This window comes from Phoca vitulina, unplaced genomic scaffold, assembly GCF_004348235.1.
Source record: "Phoca vitulina isolate PV1807 unplaced genomic scaffold, GSC_HSeal_1.0 scaffold28, whole genome shotgun sequence".
Classification (NCBI taxonomy): domain Eukaryota; kingdom Metazoa; phylum Chordata; class Mammalia; order Carnivora; family Phocidae; genus Phoca; species Phoca vitulina.
Window position 1 is genome coordinate 11,465,762 of NW_022589731.1, and position 25,042 is coordinate 11,490,803.

General features: G+C 49.5%; 1 protein-coding gene across 9 annotated transcripts in view; it reads right to left on the bottom strand.

Annotated features, from left to right (window-relative positions):
• Positions 1-25,042, bottom strand: part of AFAP1L2 (actin filament associated protein 1 like 2) — a 97,467-nt gene that overhangs the window by 37,760 nt on the left and 34,665 nt on the right. For all 9 annotated transcript variants that reach the window (XM_032423106.1, XM_032423107.1, XM_032423111.1 and 6 more), the window contains exon 2: positions 1,540-1,668. In XM_032423106.1, the coding sequence (XP_032278997.1) occupies positions 1,540-1,668 (129 nt within the window). The remainder of the gene's footprint in view (positions 1-1,539; positions 1,669-25,042) is intronic.

The following is a 25,042-nucleotide window of genomic DNA, read 5'->3' on the forward strand; positions in this document are numbered from 1 at the left end:
AATGGGCTCCAGGAAAATGCCTCTCACGGAAGGCTAAGAGAGCCAGCTCGTCCCGCAGAAGACAAGGCTGCCAGGCAGACGGCACATGCCTCAGCGTTAGGACTTCTGTCTCACTCAGAGAATAAAAACTAGTTTCAAAGGGAACAAAGAAAAGGAAAAGCGACCCTGAAACGTAGCACGGTGGGTCCAGGTTGGACGTGAGGGAGAGTTTCCTGGCGGCAAGGGCTGCAGACGGCCGACTTCCCTCCTCGGGATGCATTTTAGCTGCTCCTGCCGCCAGGCAGAGGGATCGAATGCCCTCTTATGGTCCCTCACTGTCCCAAAATATCACTTCCAGTTCTCAGACATCCGACATAAAAATAGACTCAACTAAACTGTCAGGACTTCACAAGAAGGCTTTTTTTAAAAAAGAAAATCTGAGTGTACTGGAAATGGAACCATATGCCCGCAAGAAGGCTTGTGCAAGGACGTTCAAGGCAGCCTTATTACTCGTCACAGCCCAAACCCGTGAACACCACGCATGCATGGTGGGAGAAATCAGAACAATGGTTACCTTGGGGTGGGGGTGGGGGCGGGGAGGAATTTGCTGGGAAGGGGCAAGAAAGAATTTTCTGGAATGATAAAAACGTTCTCTGTCTTGTTTTGGGTGGTAGGTACACAGGTGTCTACTACTGTCAAAACTCACTGAATTGAATGCTTAAGATCTATGTACTTGAGTGTGTATAAAATCTCCCTCAATAAGGATAGGGAAAAAAAACCCCTATGCACTCAAGAGTTCTGTGAGCTACAAGCTTTAAAACTACGTTTTCCTTTGGGCCACGGGGCAAGTGATTTCAGCTCTCCAGACCTCATCTGTAATCTGTAACAAGAGCACCAACCTCAGGGGTGACTCGAAGATGAAACAAGTTAATACGCGTGCAGGTAGGAAATGCTCAATTAAGCGTTGGCTCTTATTCGAACTGTTTACTAGCCCTTCTCTCCTTTGAACGAGTAAGGAAAAGTGCTTCGAAAACACTTTAAAACCACACTCAGGGCTGCCGTGCTGAGTGTTCAGAGATGTCTGGGGCTCGCATCCAGGTCACATCACTCCTGCACTATCGTGATGGGATGAGCTGCGTTCCCCTCCCCCACCGCCCAAATTCATCTACGAAGTCCCCGCCCTGGATACCTCAGAATGTGACTCTGGTAGGAGAAAGGGTCATTAAGGAGGTAATCAACATTAAAGGAGGCCACCAGGGTGGGCCCCGATCCAACATGACCGGTATTCTTGTACGAGGAGGAGATGTGGACACGCACACAGAGGGAAGATGGTGTGAAGACCCAGACAGAAGGCAGCCATCTATAGCCAGAGAGGGAGGCCCCTGAAGGAAGCCACCCTGCCCAAAGCCTTGATCTCAGATTTCTGGCCTCCAGAACACTGAGAAAACAAATTTCTATTCTTTAAGCCACCGCGTCGGGGGGACTTTGTTGTGGCAGCCCGAGCGTGACTATCTTTCTGTTCCCATGCGGACCTCTCTGAGGCCCCCGGGCCACACTTACTGCTGCTTTTGGTGTAAAGCCGGAGGAGCTCAGCCAGGCTGCTCTTCTTCACCACAGCTGTGCTGCTCAGGTTCTCCTGGTCGAGAATCTTGAGGAAGTCATCCAGCTCTGTTAACAGCTGCTCCAGGGCTAGAGACGGAAAAGAGAAGAACCCTTTATAGTCGCTGCCTTCCCTCCAAAGGGCCAGCTCAGATAACACCCCCAGATCCTGCCTCACCTCACCTTGGGCCCTGTGGTCCTGAGGGGGAGGGAGTGGGGGAAGGCCTGGAAGCACCTGGGGGCCCAGCCAAAAGGTGGGATTCCCGGGGAGAGGAAAACAGGCCCTTGGTTTTGAGATGGATAACCTTGGCTGAAGCTGCAGGTCTACCATTTGCTAGAGCGACAGTGGCCAGACAGCCCAGTTGAGCCCATCAAGCCATGAGAGTCTGGAGACAGGATTGCTTCCTTGACCAAAAGTCAATCAGGACAGCTCAGGGTCTGGAGAACCTGAACACAGATCAAACCTATAACCATCGAAAGAAATGCTGTGGTTGACCCAATCGTTCATCCTTTCCCCAAGGACAAGGAAACAGAGTCACTCCAAGGTGATTCAACAGTGATTATGCTGCCCCTGCAGAAATATGGACGACCCATCAGAAGCCACGGCTGCGCAAACAGAAAAATAAAACCTTCCTGAGTTTCTTCAGTAAATAAGCCACCTCAACTGAAACTGAGTCCAGCATCACTCCCAAGCTGGCTAAGGGCTCTGGTCCCATGGATTCAAGGTATCAAACTGGCTCCACCATTGGAGAAGTGCTTGTCAGTTTCTCACTGGAACCGCCTTGCAGAGATGCTAGTGCAGAGGACAACAGTGTAGGTGCAGGGCATTCACCACTGCTGTTGTTGCTGTTTGGGTTTTTTTGTTTTGTTTTGTTTTTTGGGTTTTTTTTTAAAGATTTTATTTATTGGGGCGCCTGGGTGGCTCAGTCGTTGGGCGTCTGCCTTCGGCTCAGGTCATGATCCCAGAATTCTGGGGTCGAGCCCCACATCGGGCTCCCTGCGCAGCGGGAAGCCTGCTTCTCCCTCTCCCACTCCCCCTGCTTCTGTTCCCTCTCTCACTGTGTCTCTGTCAAATAAATAAAATCTTAAAAAAAAAAAAAAAAGATTTTATTTATTTATTTGAGAGAGGGAGAGTGAGAGACAGAGCACAAGAAGGGGGGAGAGAGAGAAGCAGACTCCCCACTGAGCAGGGAGTCCGACGCAGGGCTCGATCCTAGGACCCTGGGATCATGACCTGAGCCAAAGGCAGACCCTTAACCGACTGAGCCACCCAGGCGCCCCTGTTGTTGCTATTTGTGATCTAATCTCTACTAAGAATAGGATGCTGCATTTGCTGATGGGGTCATCATCTTGGCTCTGCTGCCCACCTGGCTCTCCAGAACATGCTCAGGAATGGCAGCCAGCTCCTTGAGGTTCTGTACTGTGCTTTCCAACCCTGGCTGCATGGGGTCACCCGGAGAGCTTTAAAAAAAATCCTGATACCCAAGCCACGCCCTAGATTGATGATATCAGAATCTCTGGGAGTAGAACCCAGGAGTCAGTCAGTAGTTTTTTTTGTTTTTTTTTTTAAAGATTTATTTATTTGAGAGAGACAGACAGACAGAATAGGGTAAAGGGAGAGAGAATCCCAAGTAGACTCCACACAGAGTGCAGAGCCTGATGTGGGGCTCGATCTCACCACCCTGAGATCCGGACCTGAGCGGAAACTAAGAGTCGGATGCTTAACCGACTGCGCCCCCCCAGGCGCCCCAGGCATCAGTAGTTCTTAAGCCTCCTCGGGTGATTCCAGTGTGCAGCCAACACTGAGAACCGTGGGTCTAGATGCAGAGCCAGAGCCACACCTGAGGGCCCTGCTCCCGAAGACAGCAGAGGCAAGAAGCCCTGACTTGTCCCGTACCACCTGCTGTGGGAACGCGGAGCAGTCACACAATCTCTCCAAGCTCGTTTCCTCACCTGGGAAGTGGAGAAGGCCATGTAGGCCCTGCCCATTTCACAAAGTTATAAACACAAATGACAAAATCTATTAGCTCAATGAGAAGAATCTGTCCTATACCTTCGGCACCTACACTGTGTTGAATGAATGTTTATGGAATGAATGAATAAATGAATGACTTCATTAGGCACCTGCTAGTTCACAAGTTGAAGAGCTAAGCATGGTTATGCCCATTTTGTAGACAGGGGTCTGAGGGCCCAGAGAAGGCCCAGAAGGTCCCACATGGCTCATGGTAGAGAGCTCGCCTGCTGTCTGACTCTTAAGACTGAGCTACTGGCAACAGCCCGCTGGATGTCTCCATCCATGTAGGGCATTCTGCCAACATCCCCCAAAAGCCAGCTCCCTAGGATTGAACAAGAGCCCCAGATTACCCCCTACCCCCTTCGTTAGAAAAAGAAGCCCTCGTGCTCTCCTGGTTCTAAAGGAGAGCCCAGCGGCCTCTTTCTGTTCAAACACCTCCTTGGACCTCATTTTGGTAGTAGCCTTTGAACCCCATTGCTACAAAATCAAACTCCCTGGAATGAATGTTGCCATCACTTGCGGGAGAGCTGGAAGAAGGGAAGGGGGTGAGGATTTGCTTGCTTCAGAGGAGGGCAGTGCCAGCCCATGTGACTCTCCGATCGAACACAGGGGTCAGCCAGCTCGCCCACATGCCTCGTGTCATGAGAGCGCTCTCTTCCTGGCAGGGGTACCCCTGAAGGAAACTCCAGTTTGCCAAAGCCGGAGAAGCAGCAGAGAACCCTCCACTCTCCCTCTCAGGGTCCTGGTAAAGGATGAAGAACGAAGCAAGCTCCACGGAGGTCTAGGTGTCCACTCCTCTGTGGCTTGTCAAAAGCCAAGTGAAGGTAAAATGCAGCGAGCAGCTCAGAGGCTGCATGCGGTCAGTGGTGGCTTGGCTCCCAGGCCTGGAGGCGGGTTGGAAGGTGGCCCTTGTCTCTGCCAGTGACGAGATGGATAGATGGTGAGTGAGAGCCAAGATGAGGCAAGAAGGAAGCCACGTTTGGGCAGTTCTGCCTGGGAAAGGGCCCTGGGCCAACAGCAGAGTCTCTTGCCCTGTTCTCAGTATTGGAAAGAGTGGGTTTCCAAGAAGCCAACGGCTTTTGCCTGGTCTACTTAAAACTAGACTCTTAATGGAGTGGGATTTGAAAGGGCACCAGCAAGAGCTCCCAAAACCCACCAATCGAGACCATGGGACCCCAGGATGTGCCCAGCACTTAGCTGGGCCCTCGGCCTCAACCAACCAGGAAATTAAAATGGAGATCAGGACAGGGTGGTTCTTGCCTTGTGCAAGCTCAGAGGCAGAACAAGACCAGCCCAAGGGAAGAGATTTACAGACCAAGGCAAGCCACCAAAAATTCACACCAAAAAGAGTGAGAGGAGATCAGGCAAGAATCCTAGGCCTGGAAGGCTTCTGGGAAGAGGTGCAGTAGGGTAAGGCCTTAGGTTGTTTTTGTTTGGTTTTGAGTATTTTTTTGAACAGCTATTCATGACTTTCCTGTTGGCTGCAGGAACTCGACAGGCTAAAAAGCAGTGAGTTTAAAGAAGTCGAAGCAGGGAAAACAAAGGATAAATCTGAGGAAATGACACCGAGCCTTGAACTCGGCTACAGGGGATGTGGAAAAGTGAACGGGCCTTGCAAAGCAGCTAGGATCTCAAGCTGTGCTTTTCCTGACCTTCTGAACCCTTCCAGGCTGTTACTGCTGCTACTTCCGCTTACAAAAAAGAAAAAAGCACGAAAACTCCAGTGTCTCTTCAGTTTCACATCCTCAGCTGTTCCCCAAAGCTGCCTGATTCCTGGAAAACAGCTTTAGTTTATTTTCAAACAAGCAAATATGTACTGGGCCAAAGGGTAAAGAGTGTCGTGCCTACTTCTGGGGAGACAAAGTTGACCCAGATGGGGTCCCCCAGCCTCTCCAGGAGCTCCATGTCTGGGGACGGAGGCCCAGTGAATACGCAGGGTGAGCAGAGAAGTGATTCAGGAATGTGTCCAAGGATCAGGAAGGTGCCACGAGACACACTCGGGGCTTATCTGCAAGAGGAATTTATAAGCCGGCCACTGAGGATGAATAGGAGTTTCCTGGGAAGAGGCAGAGGCATTTTAGGAAAAGGGAAAGAGATGTTCAGACAACTCAAGAACTGAAAGCACACGGGGTATTCGAGAAACCACAGGTCTCTCTGTACATCGAGGCACACGGGGCATGGGGGGCGGGCAGATGGCACATGGGGGGGCGGATGGCGGGCTCCAAGGCCAGAACTGTGACATTAGATCAGGCAGGCAGACCATAAAGGCTTGATTTGCTTTGCTGAGTCCAGGCTTTATCCCGCAGGACCTCTAGGCAATGCCGTGGGAGGGCCATGCACAAGGTTCTTCCAACAGCCTGGAGATCGAATAACTCTGCCAACAGTAGGGAGGACAATGGAAGCGGACCAGGGGACCAGGAGGGGAGGCAAGGGCGGGCAAGGGACCATTATTAGTGCAGATGAGAATGACAAGGGTGTGACCTAATCATGGCACCCAGGGACCACGCAGGACGCTGCATCCCACCACTCCCAATTCTCCCAACCACCCTGCAAGCACACGGCATGGGAACGGGCTCTTGAGGCCCATATCCGCAGTTAGTGGTGGCCCTGGGGCTCAAATCCAAGTACGCCCAAGTCCCTCGGCTGGAGCCGTTCCCAAGAAGTCAGGGAGGTTTATCTGGATCATGACCCCTGTCTCCTGTTCCACCATGCTTGGCAAAGCGACAGTGGGGGGCTCTAGATGAGTAGTATGCAGAGGCAAGGGGATAATTCCATGAGATGCAGGGACTTAAGATGCCCTGGGTGACAGAGAACTGCAGAATGCCATCAGACACAGGCCTGTGGTCCTGTGGGAACCGACAGGCCAGGCAGACGGGTGGTGGTAGTGGGGAGCATCAAGAAAGCAGAGACACCCCCCATTCTTCCTCTTAAAACAGCTGTGCTAGGTGAAGGGTAAGCACCAGAGTTGAAGAAACACAGGACCAGGACCCCGAGTCACAAAGCTGGGATGTCCTTTCTGTCCCTCTCTAGCTCTGCATCCAGAGCGGCCCATGACCAGCAGCAATCAGCTTCTGCCTCCCGACATTTCTCCCTGCCAAAGCCAGTTCACGGGCATCTCCATGTGAGCCTGGTCTGTATTCCCGGCTGGGCAGGAGCGCTTCCCGGTCGAGGGTCAGCCTTTGCAGAAATGTCTGGGGCTCTGACAAGGTGCTAAGCGCAGCAGACACCAGGGATTCTCCTGTGGTCGTACAGGCCACAGCTCCAGACTCTCGGAAATAACAATCAACAAAAGCAGGGCCCTCATTTGTGCCAACCCTGGTGACATTTTTCAGCCCTCAGAGCTCGGAGGAATGTGGCCATTTCATTGAGCCTCTGGAAGGCATCCGTCCCATTTCCCTTCCCCCCCAACACCTCCCCCCTTCTCATTTTGGTCTGTCTCTCGTCCTCCAGCAGAGGGAGGGAAAAATAAGTGTGTTGTTCATTCTGGAAACTGTAGGCCCTTGTGCAGGCTTTCCATCCTGGCTCTGTTAAAGTTCAGAGTTGTCTGCTCAGGGTCTGACAAATCATCAATAAGATTCTTGTTCGGGGCTTCTAAGGCCCACGCAGAGCTGGGCGGTTCAACTGCTCGATTCATCGCCCTCGGCCATGGCCAAGCTCTGCCTCCAGATGACCTCCTCCCCCGGTTTTTCTCATCTTGAGGCAGTCTTGCTTTTTGGTCACTAGGTTCCCAACCATAAATGTCTTCCCAACATGCCGAAAAAGCTGTTCTTCATGGTTCCCCTGCTGTTTTATGCGCACATTTTTATTTATTCAGCTGCATTTGCTGAAGACCCGTGATTGAGCATGATTTTCCTTCCAAACATGAAACTAAACAGACCTCTTCTTTAAGTATAAAGACATGCATCCCGCTCCTTGCCCCAACAGTTCCCAAGATGGAGTCACTGGGCATATTATCCGTGTGAACCCAACTGCTGGGGACCAACCACAGTGAACAACGTGGGAGAAGTTTCTGTGACGAGCACCAGCACCACGTAGTTGCAACCGAGGGCAGAAAATGCCGAGTCCCTTCCTCCCGATCACAGACGAATCCTCAAGTTCTCAAGAATGAGCTTTTGGAAAACATGCCCCTTTGTTCCACCTAAGAAGGGACACATCAGGCCGAAGTCCCCTTTCTTCACAAGTGCCACGTGCCAAGCCAGCCTTTGCCAAGCACCTGCTGAGTGCCTGGCATGTTAATAAGTGGCTTTTCTTCTTTGTTTTTTTACAGTGGCAACAGACGCATAACATAAACTTTACCATTTTAATGACTTTGAAGTGTTTAAATTAGTGGCAGTAAGTACGCTGACAATGGTATCCTTATGGATTTGCCAATTCTAGACATTTCACATAGATGGAGTCACGGAATATGTGTCCTTCTGTGGAATGGCTTCTTTCACGGTGCGTTAACAATTTCAAGGTTCATTCACCCTATGGAAATATTTCATTCCTTCTCCTCCCCTGGCAACCTGCATAGCCTTTGTGGTCTAGTCCTTTTCCTTAACATAAAGCACGTGAGATTTATCTATGTTGTTGCATGGATGAGAAGTTTGCTCTTTTTGATTGCTGTGCGGTATTCCATTGTATGGATGTAGGAAGCCCAAATGTCTCCATGGATCCACATATCTCCTCTGCCAGGTGCTTCTGCAAGCACAGCAGGGTCCTGTGTCCTGACCCCGGTTTGTCATGCTCTGGAAAGCACCTTCCTGCTGACTTGGAAGAGTATGCCTGCGTTCAGTACACTTAATACACTTAATGCCCACTCAGGGGCATGGCTACAAACAGAAGAGCAGTGATTTTCTTCACAATGGCTACACAATGGAATCACCTGGGAAGTTAAAAAAAAAAAAGAAATTCCTGATGCCTGCGTCCACCTCCCAGAGATCCTGCTGGAATTGCTCTGGGTGTGGTCCAGGCTCCAGGAGCTATTCAAGCTTCCCAGGAGATTCTAATGTGCAGCCAAGTTTATGAACCATGGAGATAAATAAAGGCGTAATTATTGCTTCATAAAGAGTCTCTTTCCTTTATACATTTTTTTAAAAGATATATTTATTTATTTTTAGAGAGAGAGCGAGAGCGCAAGCGCGTGCACACGAGCGTGAGGTGGGGCAGAGGGAGAGAAAAAATCTCAAGCAGACTCTGTGCTGAGCACGGAGCCCAATGGTGGGCTCCATCTCACGACCCTGAGATCATCACCTGAGCCGAAACCAAGAGCTGGATGCTTAACTGACTGAGCCACCCAGGCGCCCCACTTTATACATTTATAAGATTCCTTAAAAAGCAAACCTCCACAGTCCTTTACAGGACTCAATTCTGATTTTACACATAGAACTTTCTAGGGTGATGCCTGTTACGCAGTCAGATACACCTGAAAATCCCTTTTTGCCCCACAAGTCTTTTCCGTTCTGGACAGTAAGAATGTGGAAGGCAAGGACCAACATGTCTATATGTTTACACATTGTGGAACTCAGTTTTGTCCTGCTTACTTAAACAGTGGAAGTTCTTATCACGGATGATCAGCACCCAAAAGACTCAGAGGCTAGACCCCTCTGGCAGGCTGTCATTGCTGCCTCCTTGGAGCCCAGGAGACTGAGCCAGAAATGCACAAAACTTTCTCCAGTGTAAGAAATACTCCAGGAGGTTTTTTTTTTTTTTAAATCTCCATCTTCAAGAAATGACGAGGAGAGGGTTTTGCTTCATTTACTAGCATTGTGCATGCGCCACCCCTTGCAGGACCTGACCTTCAAGGTCAGCTTGTCATCATTTCTGCAAGATCTGCTTTTTCTCACCTATCTTGGAGTCTCATCACTTAAAACACTTTCCCCACGAAGGGGCCGCCCTCTGCATTCCCAGATGAGTGGTGCGGGCTGAAGAGATGGGACAGATGCTTTGCTGCAGCTTGCACTGCTGGAAAAATAACACGACTTGCTTGCTCACTGGTGACCTCGCAAATGGAACAAACCTCCCCAAGAGCAGAATTCCAACCTGAGCTATGGAGTCGGCTGCAAGCGGAGCTGCTTTGTTAGGGCCCTTCGGAAATTCGTACGGTAACAGCCCAAGACATCAAACTGAGCAGAGCGGGTCAGAGAGGCCCGCGGCCTGCCAAGGACCACCTCCACTCTGCCTCGGGCTGCCCAGAAGCACCACTTGTCTAGCCAGCCCAGCAGCACAGGGGCCTACTGGCCATTCTCCCACCTTCATCGTTCGCTGTTCGTCCCCTGAATGCGAGTCCTGGGTCTCCAATGAAAATGACAGCCCTGTGTAGGTAAGGGCTGCCTGATCTGGTTCCCCCGCTGTGCCTAAACAGCGCTTCACTCAAAGTCAGGGCTTGGCAAACATCTGCTGAGCGCAGGGCTTCCAGACCCACACACGCGCAGCCTAACGAAAGCTCCTCCTGAGTTGTTGCCTATAAAAGGGTCTGGGGCGGGGCGCCCGGGTGGCTCAGTCATTAGGCAACCGACTCTTGATTTTGGCTGGGGTCATGATCTCAGGGTCGTGAGATCGAGCCCCAAGAGGGGCTCCTCGCTCAGCGAAGAGTCTGCCTGAGATTCTCTCTCTCTCCCTCTGCTGTGCCCCTGGCTCGCGCTTGCATGCACATGCTCAAATAAATGTCTTTAAAAAATAAAGTAAAAGAAAATAAAAGGGTCTGGGCTCATTTGTCCTGTAGGTCTAGGCCAAGAGCTCACCAGTCCCTGGCCGTAACTGCGGTCCCCCACCTGGGCCAGATGACATCTCTGGAATGACCACCAGAGGCAGCCCCTGGCAGGTGATGGGCTGGGAGCACATAAGGCATCTCCCTCCCGGGTGGCCCTGTGTGGGAAAACTCTCTCAGGGGTGCAGGAAGGAAGGACATGGAGGCAGCTGTGCCCCTTGAGGCCAGGAAGCCCAGAGCACCCCTGTAGGTCAGGAGGCACATGAGGGCAGGGGCAAGACCTGCCAGGTTCTAGCAGCCACCAGGGGCCAGGCCAGACAAAGCAGCTTTGGGGCCTGGGGGGCGGGAGGGGGAGAGTCTTTGTTCCTGAGCCCCGTTAGGACATTCCTTAAATGTGATCTGCCAGAAGAGTGGCTTCATTCAGGCTCGGCGGAGGGCAGCCGTGTGGGTGGGGCGCAAAGGTTCAGCTGGGTGGCTCTCTGTGGGGCAGGTCCCACAGCGGGCGCCAGCCACCGCAGTCTCTGAACAAGAGGCTGTCCGGGGTCACTCAAGGTCACGCTGGAAGATTGGGAAGTACTGTCTGACAGAAAGAGAAGCTGGAAAGTAAGAGTGGTCATCGGTCAGCGGAGAGGTTATGGGGAAGTTTTCATTCTTCCTTCAGAGCCTCCCCTAGTCCTCAAAGCAGAAGAGTGAGTTATTACACAGACAGAAGATGCTGTGGCCGCGGCTGCTAGGCTTTCGCTTCACGTGCTATTTGTAGTCGAGAAAAAGGACACAAACTAAACGTGTACAGGAAGAAAAAAAAAATCACCCTCCATCCCAATTTCCTGTTTCTTTCCGGCATTTGGCAAAAGTAACCAAACACCCGCGGAGCGATGTCCTGAAGGAGGCTGCATCCTGTTCAGGCCTCTGCCTCCCAGGACGTAAAGTCAGCCCCAGCAACCTAAAATCACCACCAGCCCAACCTTGGACTCAGCTGTCAGGAGACTGCCTCCCAGCCTGACTGAGGACCCACCGGCCCACTCAGGCAAGGAGCCCTGCCTTGAGCTCCAAGGGAGCTGGGCCGGGGAGCGATGGTCTCCTCGCTCCCCAAGCTTCCGGGACTTTGGGGGCTCCTGGAAAATGGAGTGTCTCACCCCTGCCCTCATGACCCCCAGGGTTCCTGGTCCAGATGCAGCAGTGTCCTTCAGGTCCTTCCTGCCTGTACTGGGTTCCAGAGTCAAAGTGCCCAAGTCTTAGCTCCAAATATTGGTTCACTCTTGGCTTCTCCATATATTGGCTGTGTGGCCTTGGGGAACTTAATTAACTTCTCTGGGCCTCAGTTGTCTCATTTGTAAAATGGGGTTAACAACAGTACCTACTTACTAGGATTTGTGTAAAAACCATACACATAATCCCATCAAGTGTGTATACTAAGTTAAATGTTAGTTGCTAAATAAAACCTAAATTCTTCCTATAAGATGGATATAGAAAGCCACCATAAACATATCCCCCCACCACCACCCCATCGACACATACCACATACGCTATTAATTTTAGTAGGGCGGCTTCAAAAAGGTGATTGGAAACATCGCTGTCGGATTTTGTGGGACTACGAAACCACGTCCTCACAGAAGGTCAGCAGGGGCTACTGACGTGGAGTTTGGGTTAAGCCCCCCCGGGGAACGACCTTCCTACAAACACACGATGCTGAAAGTGAACAAGTGAAGGTTTTCAGAGCTTCCTAGAGCTCCCGAGCCCAGGGCTCAACAAGTTAAACTTGATCCCAGAAACACAGAGGGAGAAGAGTCAGTGGCAGGCCGTGACATGTGAGCTGGCTATGGGGTCCTTCGGCCTCTTTTCCACCCCCTGCCTATCCTCCAGCCCCTGCCCAGCGCCCCCCCTCCAGCGGCCTGCCCCCACAGACAACCAGGCAATGTTCCTTTGGGCAAAGAGCACAACGCCGAACCATGAGCGGGGTAAACCATGAGCGTGGGCAGAGCCTATCTGCCGCTTTCCTCCTCTTCCCCGGCATCCACCTGCCCTTATTTGTACCCAATGTTCCTTCGGGAAACCCTTTTACCCAACCGTGTTTGCGGTTTGGGTGAGACTAGAACCCCCGCCCCTCCTCCACGGGCAGCCACATGACCTCGGACCCAGCCAATCACAGCATCGCATTCCCCCAGCCTTTGGGAGGTCTCACGACCAGGGATGAGCCAATGGACATCAGCCTTGGGACTCCGCCTAGGCAGTGCCGGGCTCCTCCTTCAGGCGCCCCGATCTGTTCCATCAGCCCCAGGCCCCACTGGCCACCTCTAGGAACAGTCTGCCTAGTCTGCCTGAGAGGGAAAACAGGGCCTGGAGATTCTGACGCCAACATTTCAGCCCAGACTCAAACTCGCCTTCCCCTGTACCGCTCAGTTATGTGTAGCCAAGACGTCCCATTGTTTCATCAAGGCAGACTGAAGAGGGGGGGGTCTCCTTTGCCGGCAAAGGGAGAGCAGACTACCCAGCACACGGTTTGAGGCTGGCATCTGGGCCAGCCAGCCTGCAGATCCAATTTCAGTTCATTCTGCGAGGCAGGCATCACCATCCCCATTTCACTGGGGGGAGATCGCACACTGTAAATATCAGAGCTCAGAACCAACAGGTCCTTCTGGCCCCTAGCCTAGAGTTTATTCGATTAATGTGAATCTACTTGACATTGGTAAAGATTTGCTTATTAAAACAGACTGTCCAGAAAGTGAAATGCAAGAACATTCAAATGAAAGCAAAGTGTGGGGAAAGGCCCAGAGAAAACAAACCAACCAAGACGTCGAGAAGCCTGAGATCAAATGTCACCAAGGCCCCGGGTGAGGGCAGAGAACCGGCAGGCAGAGGGCAGTGAAGAGAAACCTGTTACAGCCTTCGGAATAAGACACGCGTGGAAACCCAAGGGGCGCTCCCAAGGCCCGGTGGGGAGAAGAGCAGGGCATGACATCTGGGTACATGGAAAGGGCTGAACGAAGACCATCACTTGGTCTGATGTCCATCACTTCACCTGACAGACTTCAGGCCACAGACCCCTCCAGCGCAGCCCTATGGGAGCCTCGCGGGTGGAGGCTGCAACCCCCGGGTCCAGGAGCGACACAGCTGGGAGAGAATACATCTCCCACCGTCCCCGCCTGACTCCCCGGTGCCAGGGGCCAGACCCAGAGGATCAAACGGCTGATAAAATGGGTGTAGTCTGATTAAGCTATGAGAGCGTGCGCACGCGAGAGAGACTGCCTAAAATAGTCCTTAACATTAGGAAGAATGGAAAAGCAAAAGTCCCACACCAAGGAGCAATTTTAACAAAGCCAACAGATCTGAATGGCTGTCTAGCTAAACCAACCTGCTTCTGCGGAACAGAACATCTCCAATGGACAAGAACAGATCTCACACAGAGAGCTGTACACAATCCCTTTATGTGAAGCCCCTCGACTTGGAATCAGTCCCTTGCAGGGGTTAGGCATCAATAAGGAATGAAAATTAATTATTTTGGTCTACTCAGCGTTCTTTCTCCCTTCTTTTGGTAATGGGAGGACCTATTCCATATGGTTCGGATCTGGCTGACCCCCCCTTTGCCACAGGAGATGGGGAGGTAGCTGAGGACTGGCCATCCTTCAGGCCACTGTGATGGGTTTAAGCAAGGCCAGAATTTCCCTTAGGATTTGCTCGATGAGCTTCGGGAGCAAGAGGTCTTTCTCTTCTTTGGATTACAAACCATGAGGATGTGTACTTGGAGCGGGACTAGACCCATCCCCTTTCCAGTCTGAGGAGGAAGCCAGAGGGAAACAAAGCTGATAATTAGAGAAAGATACAGAGCCCCACCCACATTGCTAGAGTCCCTAGATCCAGCCATGCCTGAAGCTAACTTTGTACTTGCCAGCTACATGAACCAATAAATTCCCCTTTTCACATAGGCTGGTTTTTAGTCACTGCTGACCAAATAGTCCTTGTTAATATGGAAATGAAGTCTGAACAAACAGTGGCTCCATGTAAACCACCCCCTTTATAAGGCATACCTCAGTTTCCCAAAGCCATAAAATGGCTCCCTTTGAAAGGTCCAAGCACAGAGCCTACAGGGCCAGGTGATTTTCTCGGATGACCCACATGGTGCCCAAACCACCAGAAAAACCGCTGACAATGGCCAACCAACACGGAGGGCATGGCTGTGATGGTCCAGGTAAACCACAGTGGACAGCAGCAGGCGTGGGGGTGGATAGTGGGAGGTGGGTGTGCTGCCTCCCTGCCAGGAGCCCATCCCCCCATCTCTTTTCTGACTGGTGCTTACGTCCTTGTGCTAGTATCCATGGTCCACAGTACAGGGCCCACAGTGCCCTCAAATTGTGGGCATGACACGTTTGCAGGCTTTGCTGTGAACTCGGTGAGTCAAGACCTAGAGCTAAAACAAACAAACAAACAAAAACAACAACAATGTAGTAGAAAATACCAAAATGCACTGCATTTAGTAAAGGAGTGAAATCTTTCATACAACCTTTGGTTTAGGTGTGTGAGTATGTGTCTCCTAGGATACAATGTAAGAGACATTTCTTACCAAGGTCACAATAAAAAAGTTTGAAAAACACTACTACAGGCTCATGATCTCTTATCTGAAACCTGCAAAGCCAGAGAGTTTTGAAACTCAGTATAATTCAGATTCCAGAAAAGAAACATGGCACACATGCCCCAACAAGGCCTGGAGAAACACTCAGGAACAAAACACATTAATTAATAGTTCTACGGCAAAATGCACAAATACTCCTACCAAGCGGGCTCGATAGATTTAGAAACGGTCTCACATCATTTTAGACGCCTCCAAATTCATGTGCGCCAACCTCACAGAGAAATTTCTGGTTTTCCAAGTTTGGGGACTTGGGAATTGAGGAGAGGTCTCTCAGTTTCCTGTGGACCTTTCTTGGGATTCCCAGGATCTTTTCCCTTTTGTGGCCGCAAAATTGACTTTTAATTGCCCAATTTTTAAGAGAGACTTCATGGATGGTGGCAAACCCACACCAGGCTTTTAATGAATTAGTGCAAAGCTGCAAGGTCTGTGGGCAAAGCTGCTGGGGGCAGATGGGTCTGTTAACCAAATTAACTGTGCTTCCGAGGGGGCCTCACTGACTTTCGGTCTAGAATGGTACCACCCAATTCTTCGGCCACTAGCCACATGTAGCTACCGAGCATGTGACACGTGGTTCGTCTGAATTGAGAGATGTGCTAGCAGTAACCCAGTGCCACTTCCCCCCCTCCAACCAAAAAGAATGTCAAGTATCTCAAGAGTGTGTCTTCTTTAAATATCAATCATATGTTGACATGATGGTATTTTGGATGTATGGAGTTAAAAAAATATTCTGAAAATTAATTTCACCTGTGTTTTTGTTAAAATTTTTTTAAAAATGTAGCTTAAGGGGCGCCTGGGTGGCTCAGTTGGTTAAGCGACTGCCTTCGGCTCAGGTCATGATCCTGGAGTCCCGGGATCGAGTCCCACATCGGGCTCTCTGCTTAGCAGGGAGCCTGCTTCTCCCTCTGACCCTCTCCCCTCTCATGTGCTCTCTCTCTCTCATTCTCTCTGTCTCAAATAAATAAATAAAATCTTTAAAAAAAAAAAAAAAAAAAAATGTAGCTTAAGACTACCTATGTATTTTGCTTTCTCTTTCTATTGGACAGCACTGGTCTGAAACGTCTATCAGAGACTCAGAGCTTACAAAATCATGAAAAAACTCCTCTTCCTGATGCAAACAAAACAGTGTTCAGAGAGAGAGAAAAGAGACTTGGCCAAAGTCACACACTTCGTTTGTGGAAAGCCCAATTTCCTCTATCTGCCCACGGCTTTCCAAACCTACTAGATTGAAGCCGTTCTGTATCCTGAAGAGCAGAGGAAGGAATAAAGGTCTTTCTTTTTTTTTTTTTTTTTTAAGATTATTTATTTATTTATTTGAAAGAGAGAGAGAATGAGAGAGAGAGAGAGCACATGAGAGGGGGGAGGGTCAGAGGGAGAAGCAGACTCCCTGCTGAGCAGGGAGCCTGATGTGGGACTCGATCCCGGGACCCTGAGATCATGACCTGAGCCTAAGGCAGCCGCTTAACCAACTGAGCCACCCAGGCACCCCATAAAGGTCTTTCTTTAAGGAGAGTTCCAGGGAGTGGCGGCGAAGGGCTTGGGAAAGGTAGAACCTTCTCCATGTGCTGGCCGTCCTCCAGCAAGGTGAGAGGGCAGGAAGAGAGACGTTCTCTCCTCAGGAAAACAGCCGTGATGGCGATGAAGCCGACTTGGTTATTCAGTGCAGGCCGTACTTTGTTGCCAGGGACAAGGGCCAGTTCTTCATCGTAGAAATATTCTAAATGAAACCCTTGAAGCTCTATTATATAAACAATGTAAAGGTATCACAGAGTTTTGAGTCAGATCATTGTTTTCACTTAACATTTCAGCCAAAATTTGTCAAAAGAAATTGCTGATGTACGATTTCCGACTCGTCTAGTGCATTTCAGTTTTTGAGAACATCTGAAGTTTGCATTTGGCTGTTTATACAAATCTCCCTTCCTCTCCTGAGCCCATCTCAAAAGGACCCCCTCAGCTCCCTTCCTCCCTGTCCCACCTCCCTTCCCTATACCAACTTCTCCAACATTGGGGCCCCAGCCCCGAATGCTCTGGAACTGTCCTTAGCCACTTTTTCTCTGGCAAAACCAACTTCTCTAATGCAACAACCACACATGCCACACACTCTCCCCTTGACCTTCAAACCAGGCTTTCAGAGCCCCCAGTCCTGGTCATCACTTCAGCCCACCAATGTGCCCTGCCCTGTCCCACCACCACCCTGTCTCTGTCTACCCATAACAACTGTTCAAAAGTATTTTCTAGGGGCCAGCTGTACATCAAACCTCTTTTCAAAGATGTATTGAGCACCCATTCTGCTAGGGCCATGCTAGGCAATGCAGTGGGGAAGGCAAGCAGGCAAATCCCTATTTCTCATTTGAATGTATTCCTTGAAATCATAAAATAAGATTGCATCTTGCAACTGTTTGCATGTAACGCAGAAGCATTTCTTTGATTTCCTTGCCTCAACTGTAGTGTTACCAAATTGAGGATGCTTCTTATAGCCCATGACATCTCCGAATCAGCCTTTTCTCAATCGGCTCCTCTCCTTCCAACTGTGCTGATTTTTCCATTTCCTCATAGTGAGGAGGCTATTTGCACTACGTTATGTTTCTTTGGACAACAGATTACTTACTAATTTTTCCAAGTCCCTTAAAGGCTAAAATTCCACCTGTCTCAAACCTCAAACCAGACTTCCTGAGCACAAGCATCTCATCCTGGGGTGCATTTTGGGCATCCCCTGGAGCAGGAGCTCACAGGTTTGACTAATGAAGACAGGAAAGGGGGGTGGGGGGCTGGTGAAGTATCCCCTTCTTCCAGCCCACGCTTCTGAAAATCTCCGCCCTTTCCATTCAAAACTGGTCATTGGGACCCCATTCAGAATCTCCAGAACAATCCCAGCTCCGGATCCCAAACTTGGTTCAGGAGTTGCTTACTTAGACATGAAGCTTAATTAGAAAAACCTGGAAATAAAGGCGTTTTGCCTTACCATTGTTCCGAATGTCATTTGGCATAAAGTAAAGCAAAAATACAATGACCTCTAAATTCAGCCACAAGGATTAATAGATGTTATGATGGGTCATTTTCTACTGAAACTTAAACTATGAAGATAGAATTACAGTTAAATAGAGAACACAAAATGCTATTAATAATAAACCAGTAAAAGAGAAAGAATACAAACCAAAAGAGGGAAACTGCTTTTATTAAGAATAAAGTCAGCCAAATAACTGACCAAGTTTATCACGCTGAGCTCTTATAATAAGCCTATAGGGTAGATATAATCATCTCCTAGATGAAGAAACAGACTCAGGGAGGTTAAATAATTTGCCCCAAGTCACTCAACTAGTAAGTTCAGATCTGAATTCAAGTCACTCTGATCCTTCCCCCAATACCTTGGCTGGCCTCCCTCGCAATTTCTTCTTTCATGTCCAGAAGTTTTTAAGCAAAAACTTAAAAACAGAAAAAAAATCCAGTCACTTAAAAACAGACCCTAGCAGAGAACGCATAGCTAAGGGGGTATTGTTTGCTTAGATTTATATATGAATACAGAAAACTCTGCTAGCCCACTTCCACCTGATTATTATCAATACAAGTCATTAGTATTGATAATACTAAATACCAAATCATATCCTATGAGAACAGTAACACAGTAAAAGAGAAGGATAAGAGACTCAGGAAATACATTTAACTTACAACAGGTACCGAGACCACTATGTTCAAGCCTCTGGTGAGTGACACGGAGTTGTTCAAACACTTGACAAGTTTACCAGTAAATCCCACATGGTAATTATTTTGCTAATGCAATTAAGAATCGGTGGCCACGTTGCAAAATGTTATCAGCTTTATTACTGGGTTTTAAATGACTTTTGGATTTAAAAAGACTAAACACCTTTGAAAAGAGTTAGCTAATAGAAAATAATCCACCACTCAAATGTATTTTGTGAGCCCTGTGTGTAAACATGCCTTACATAGCTCATCACAGAGAAGAAATTAAAGGTGGCAGAGAGGGGGCCAAGTGAACATCCGTGGGCCAGCACCATGAAGGGCAGTCATGAGTCATCTGGATACGAATCCACTTTCCTGGTCCCCTGCACAGTGGGTCTACTCAGACGGGGTTCTTGGGGAGAGTTACACCTGTTAATGGAAAGATAAAGGAAGGGGTTGGGCTGGCAAATGATGTTTTAATCAAAGCCTTCTTCTGGCTATTAGAAATAAGTTTTAGGGGTGCCTGGGTGGCAGTCAGTTGAGCTTCTGACTCTTGGTTTGGGCTCAGGTCTTGATCTCGGGGTTGTGGGATCGAGCCCCACTCTGGGCTCCGCATTCAGCGCAGAATCTGCTTGAGATTCTCTCTCCCTCTGCCCCTCCTGCTTGTGCACTCTTTCTCTCAAATAAATAAATAAATCTTTAGAAAGAAAGAAAGAGAAAGAAAGTTTCAAACAAGTGATCTGCTTGCTTAGTGTAGACCTGGTCAAAGAAACCCAAATAGCCCTTCCCTGCACTGTAATAAGATACCTTATCCATCCTTTCTTTCATTCATTGGAGGTGGGGGGGGGAAGGTACTACCATGCTCAGGGCAAGGGACAAAGGTGGCCAACTGAAACTGAGAAACTAAGAAAACAACTCATCTCACCAGTCCCTTTTTGGATTTCTTCCTTAGCCCTTACACTCCCATTTCAACTGAGTATACCTTTGCCAAGGACACCAAAAAGGCTCATATATAGGATAGTGCCACCTTACTGAGCTAGGAATGAGCAAATGCCACAGAGACAGAGTGTGATGGTTAGTTTTAGGTGTCAACCTGATGGCCACGGGTCTCCATAATCACATGAGCCAATCCCTTATAACAAATCTCTCAAATAAGTGGATGGATGGGTGGATGGATGGACGGACGGACAGATGGAGACATATATCCTACTCGTTTTACTTCTCTGGAGAACGAGGACTAGTACACAGAGCTTTTGCAAACCAAGGAGATGTCCTGCTCAATTTGAAAGACATTTAGAAAAAGGCAAGAAAAATGTTGTGCTTGGGAATTAAACATTTATCACTATTATCCTGAAACCTAAAACCTTCTCGGTACTTTTCTAACCCAAATTTACTCCAATAAACATAGTTCAGAACCCCACAGATCTAGACAGTCTCTTGTGTGTTCAGGCTCAAAAGTTCTCAGGACTTTGGATCTGCATTTTCTTCTCCAAGCAAAATTTCTACGTCAGTACAATAATTTCTTCCATTTACATATATTCTGTTCCTGTGAAATCATGGGACCGAGTGTCAGGAAATGAATCCAGACTGAAGATGGTAAGCACGTTTCTGTCTGGGAAGGTGTAGAATTCTGTAGCATTACTGTGAGGTCTCAACTGATCCCAGTCCAGAAAGATCAATGAGACGATCGAGATTATTCTCAAACTGCTGATACCTGATGTTTAATATAGATGCCTACCCTCGAGGAATTCTGCCAAACGTTCAACTGAAGGCCTAAGGACAGCATTCACTTAAGAAAAGCACTCCCCTCTGACATGGGACATCTGAACACAGAGACTAGGACAGTCCTGGCACAAAGCGTCCGCAAAGTGATGGAACCACTTTGACCTCCATCTGGCAACTAAGAGGTCACATCCTATGGTGAGGTGTTGCCTCAAACCAACTCTGTCATTATGCTTCTCATGCCTGAATTTCTTCCAGCATTCATTTCTTCACCAAATATTTATGGAGCACCTTCTTTGTCTTGGACGCTTAGATGCAACCACGAAATAAAATGGGTAACATGGGTACCACCGAATAAAATGGCCCTCTTCCAATATACAGCAACAGGCCTCATTGTAAGTCCTCTTGCTAGAGTGATGTTAGCTTTTCTGCACCTTTTGGATGAACACCAACACAAAATTCCTGGTATTCTTCATGTCCCAGTATTCTGTGCTTCTCCACGTGTGAGTGGATGGCAGAAAAACCCGTTTCTTTTATTACAACAGCTTTTCTCCCCCCTTATGATGAAGGGAAGGAGAGCAGACGAGGCTACCTCAAAATATGCCACTTTGGCATATTGATTATTTTGAGTTAAAGTTACTTAAGAAACAGCAGATGCAAGAAGGACACTCTGACCCTCCTCTGTCCCCCCAAAAGCAGGAACTAAATCTCCCATGCAAAGGTACCCTCCCTATACCAGGAGGGTAGAAAGCATCCTTATCGCAAGAGATAGGGAATTCAAGGCTGAGAAGGCGGGATAAACAAACTTTGTTACTTCTTGATTAATTTGCTACCCCAAGTCCAGTCCCTTTTGTTTTGTCAAATCCTCACAAGTAATTGTTTCTTTATCTAAAAGGTAGGAAAGATGCCCGCTTTGGTCACTTCTTTCAGCCTCATATTTCTATGAGCTTCTGTACATATGAAATTAGATTTTTCTCCCATTAATCTGTCTTATGTCAAAAAATTGTCCTTCTCTACCATCCCAGGGTGGTAGAAAGAGTTGGGTTAGCATTCAGTGACTGTACTAACCAGCTGGGTGAACTCAATGAGTTTGATAAGCTCTCTGAACTGTACTTTTCCCACCTACAGAAGTGGGAAGAAATCATACCTCCTTTGCAGGGCTGGTGTGAAGATTCAATGAAAGAACACACGAAAACCACCAGACACAAAGCATTATTCCATAAATGTTATGATTACCCTGTGTAGTGGGTTGCATAGTGGCCCCCAAGAAGATGTGTCCAAATCCTAAGCCCTGGTTCCTGTGAATGTGACCTTATTTGGAATTGAGTCTTTGCAGATGTAATTAAAGATCTTGAGATGAGATTGTCCTGGATTTAGGGTGGGCTCTAAATCCAATGACTGGTATCCTTCTAAGAGAAAGAAGGAGCTCGGAGATACAGAAACACAGGGAAGGAGGTCGTGTGGAGACAGGGACTAGAGCTAATGCTGTCACAGCCAAGGGACACCAAGCACCACCAGAAGCTGGAAGAAGCAAGGACGGATTCTCGCCTGGAGTCATCAGAGGGAGCACAGCCCTGCCAACACCTTGATTTGGGGCTTTTGGCCTCCAGAACCGTGAGGGAATAAGCTTCTGTTGCTTTCAGCCACCTTGTTGGTGGTAATTTGTCACAGCAGTCCTAGGGAAACTAAGACAGCCCCGTTCAACTCACGGAACCAGAGCAGAATATTTAAACACAGCTTTAGGAAGAAAACAAAGAGCCTGTAAGGAACAACAGACTTATAAAAGATTAACCTGGTTGGAAAAAGTCTGATTTCTCCCCTGTATTAGAAGAATCTATTAGATTTAAAACCAGACAGGACAAAAACTTCTGAATTCGAAAACATTCATTCTGGCAAGAGAGCCTTCTTATTTGCCATAAGTAATTATCAACAGGGGGCGCCTGGGTGGCTCAGTCAGTTAAGCATCTGCCTTCGGCTCAGGTCATGATCCCAGGGTCCTGGGATCGAGCCCCACTTCGGGCTCCCTGCTCGGTGGGGAGTCTGCTTCTCCCTCTCCCTCTGCCCCTCTCCCCACTCATGCTCTCTCTCTCTCGAATAAATAAAGTCTTAAAAAAATAATTATCAACCATTTTCACGAAAAGCTGAGTGGATGGTGGGCCCAGGGCTTCCAGGCGGGAACCAGACAGGTGCAGGTGGGACAGGGCACAGAGCCCGTGGCAGAGGAACACCCCCCCCGCCCCGGCTGCCCTCTGCCAGGCTCTGTCCCTCACGTGGTGACAGTGCCCATGAGCCTCTCTCACACACTGGGAGCTGTCTTGCAGGCGCAGGTTCTAGACACGGGAGCCGCCAATTGGGAAAATGGGTTTCTGGGAGCCAGAGTGAGGCAACTCTTGGAACGCACGCCAGACACAGAAATTCCAAGCTGCCTCTCCTGGAAGGTCCCTGGAGCCCGCTGGCTTCCCATCCCACGTGCAGCCTGCGGTGCGGACGCCACAAAGGCGGGTCGGGCCAGCTGTCTACTGCGCCCTGGGCCACCAGCAGCCCCAAGCCCAAGGCACGAGGCTGAGCCCCTGCTCTCATCACGTGGGCCTCCACCCAGCATCACTGAGCGCGAGGCACTAGGGGGCTATGTGCCTTAGTTTCACTTCCCTTAGGCCTCCACAATCTTACAAAGAAGATTTTATCAACCAATACATAAAGATACTTCACTTTACTAAGGTCACAGAAATAACAGTGGCAGCAGGAAATCAAAGCCCAGATCCTTGGCCTGGCATCCGGTGCTTACCACCCTCTCCCACCCCCCACCCCCCCCCCCAATCAGGGAGGCCTCCCCTGCTTCGTCCCGATGACTTTTGGCCTCCAGCACTCAGCCTGCTCTCTCGAGACCACTGAACCGACGTGCTGTCCCGCACTGGCCTGTGACAGCAAGGCACCGCACCCACACGACTTGACTTCTTCCTGACGACAGCCCTCGGTGCCCTATATCATTATCCCTAGGTTACAGATGGGGAAACTGAGGTCCCCGAAAGAGAAAGCGCCTTGCTCAAAGCCACACAGCTCTGGGATGCAAAGGAGGATCTGAGCCACAGCCCCCCGCAGAAGCCGGGCCACGCCACTGACTTGCTAACGCAGCCTGTTGGAGCCGCAGCTGTTGCCGTGGGCCTGATTAAGGGTTAGGGAGTGAGACCCGGAACCTGCATTCCGCCCTGTGAGGCCCTCTTCCCTTGCTGACGTCTCCCGTGCAGGCCGCTGCTTTGTTACAAACTCAGTCAAGTCACAGCCGCGGGTTTGCCTCTGGGCTCCTGCTACTGCCCAAGTCGGGGGGCGGGGGAGGTCGTGGCCTCGCCGTTCATGTGGGCAAGACCCTTGGGGCCTGTGTTCATGTCCTAGGGAGGCCACAACCAAATACCATGGACAGAGGGCCTGAGAGCAACAGGAACGGACTCTCTCCCAGTCCTGGAGGCGAGAAGTCTGAAACCACGTGGGGATGGGGCGACGCCCCCTCCCAGATGTCTGGGGAAGAATCCTGCCTTGCCCTTTCCTGGTTTCCAGTGGCCACCAGCAACACTGGGCCTTCCTGGGCCTCCATCACCTCACTCTCTGCCTCCGTCCTCACGGACATTCTCCCCGCGTGTCTCCGTATTCATGCAGTCCTCTTCTCATGAGGACAACTACCCTTATTGGATAAGAGCCCACCTTAATCCCGTAGGACCTCATCTTAACTAGATTACCATCTGCAAAGATCCTATTTCCAAATAAGGTCACCTTCCAGGGATTAGGATTTGAACATATTTTTTAGGGACACAATTCAATCCCAAACAGGGCACATGGCTGCCCACACGAATAAATCCTCTTCTCTGAGCGCTCACACCTGTGGCCCCAGCACCGAGCAAACCCCCCACCCCCCCATAGCTGCAAGGGGCTGAGCTGACTTACCCGGCTGGCTACAGAGGGGCAGGATGGGGGAGGGGGGTCCCTTTGGGTCCTCCTGCTCACCCTTGGGCCATGGGTTTTATTATCTATGACCCAGACCAAATAAATCAGACTATCTCTTGGGTGAGGCAGGAGGTTCCAATACATGGAGGCTCCCCAGTTGATTCAAATGAGCAGCCAGGATTAAGAACTAGAGTCCTGGAAAGCAAATTGACTAAAGCATCGGTGCGAGAGAGGAGGGAAGTCCTATGGCACCAATGGTTGACACTCCTCTGCAATGTGTTTCTTGGGTTTCCCTGACTCTTCTCCCGACAGTCTTGATTTGTCCAGACTTGTCTGAGGCCTGACTCTCCTTCCCCTGCTTCCTCCCCCCGCCCCCCACTCCCCAGCCGGTAATGTTCATGAGGAATATTCCGTCATGTCAGTCTTGATCATCAACCACTGACTCACAGTGCCAACTTTGGTGGCCAGCACACAGCATGTGCTCAATACAAGTTTGTTAAATGAATGAGTGAGCGAATGAATGGACGGAGGTGCCGTGACAGGCATTTTGGAAAGAAGACAAAGCTACATCAAGAGGGTAAGTGGAATCCTGCCATTGACCCAAGAGTTCATAATCCAGAAGGTGGGACAGACTCACCCAACTCCCCACCCCACGACTCAAGTGACAATGCATTAAGTCTACATGATTTATGGGGCAGAAAGGAGAGTGACGAGTGACTGGGGTAATCAAAGAAGACAAGACAGTGTCTGGACTGGGCTTTGGAGGGTCTGGATAAAAGGAGATGGGGCAAAGACGGTGCTG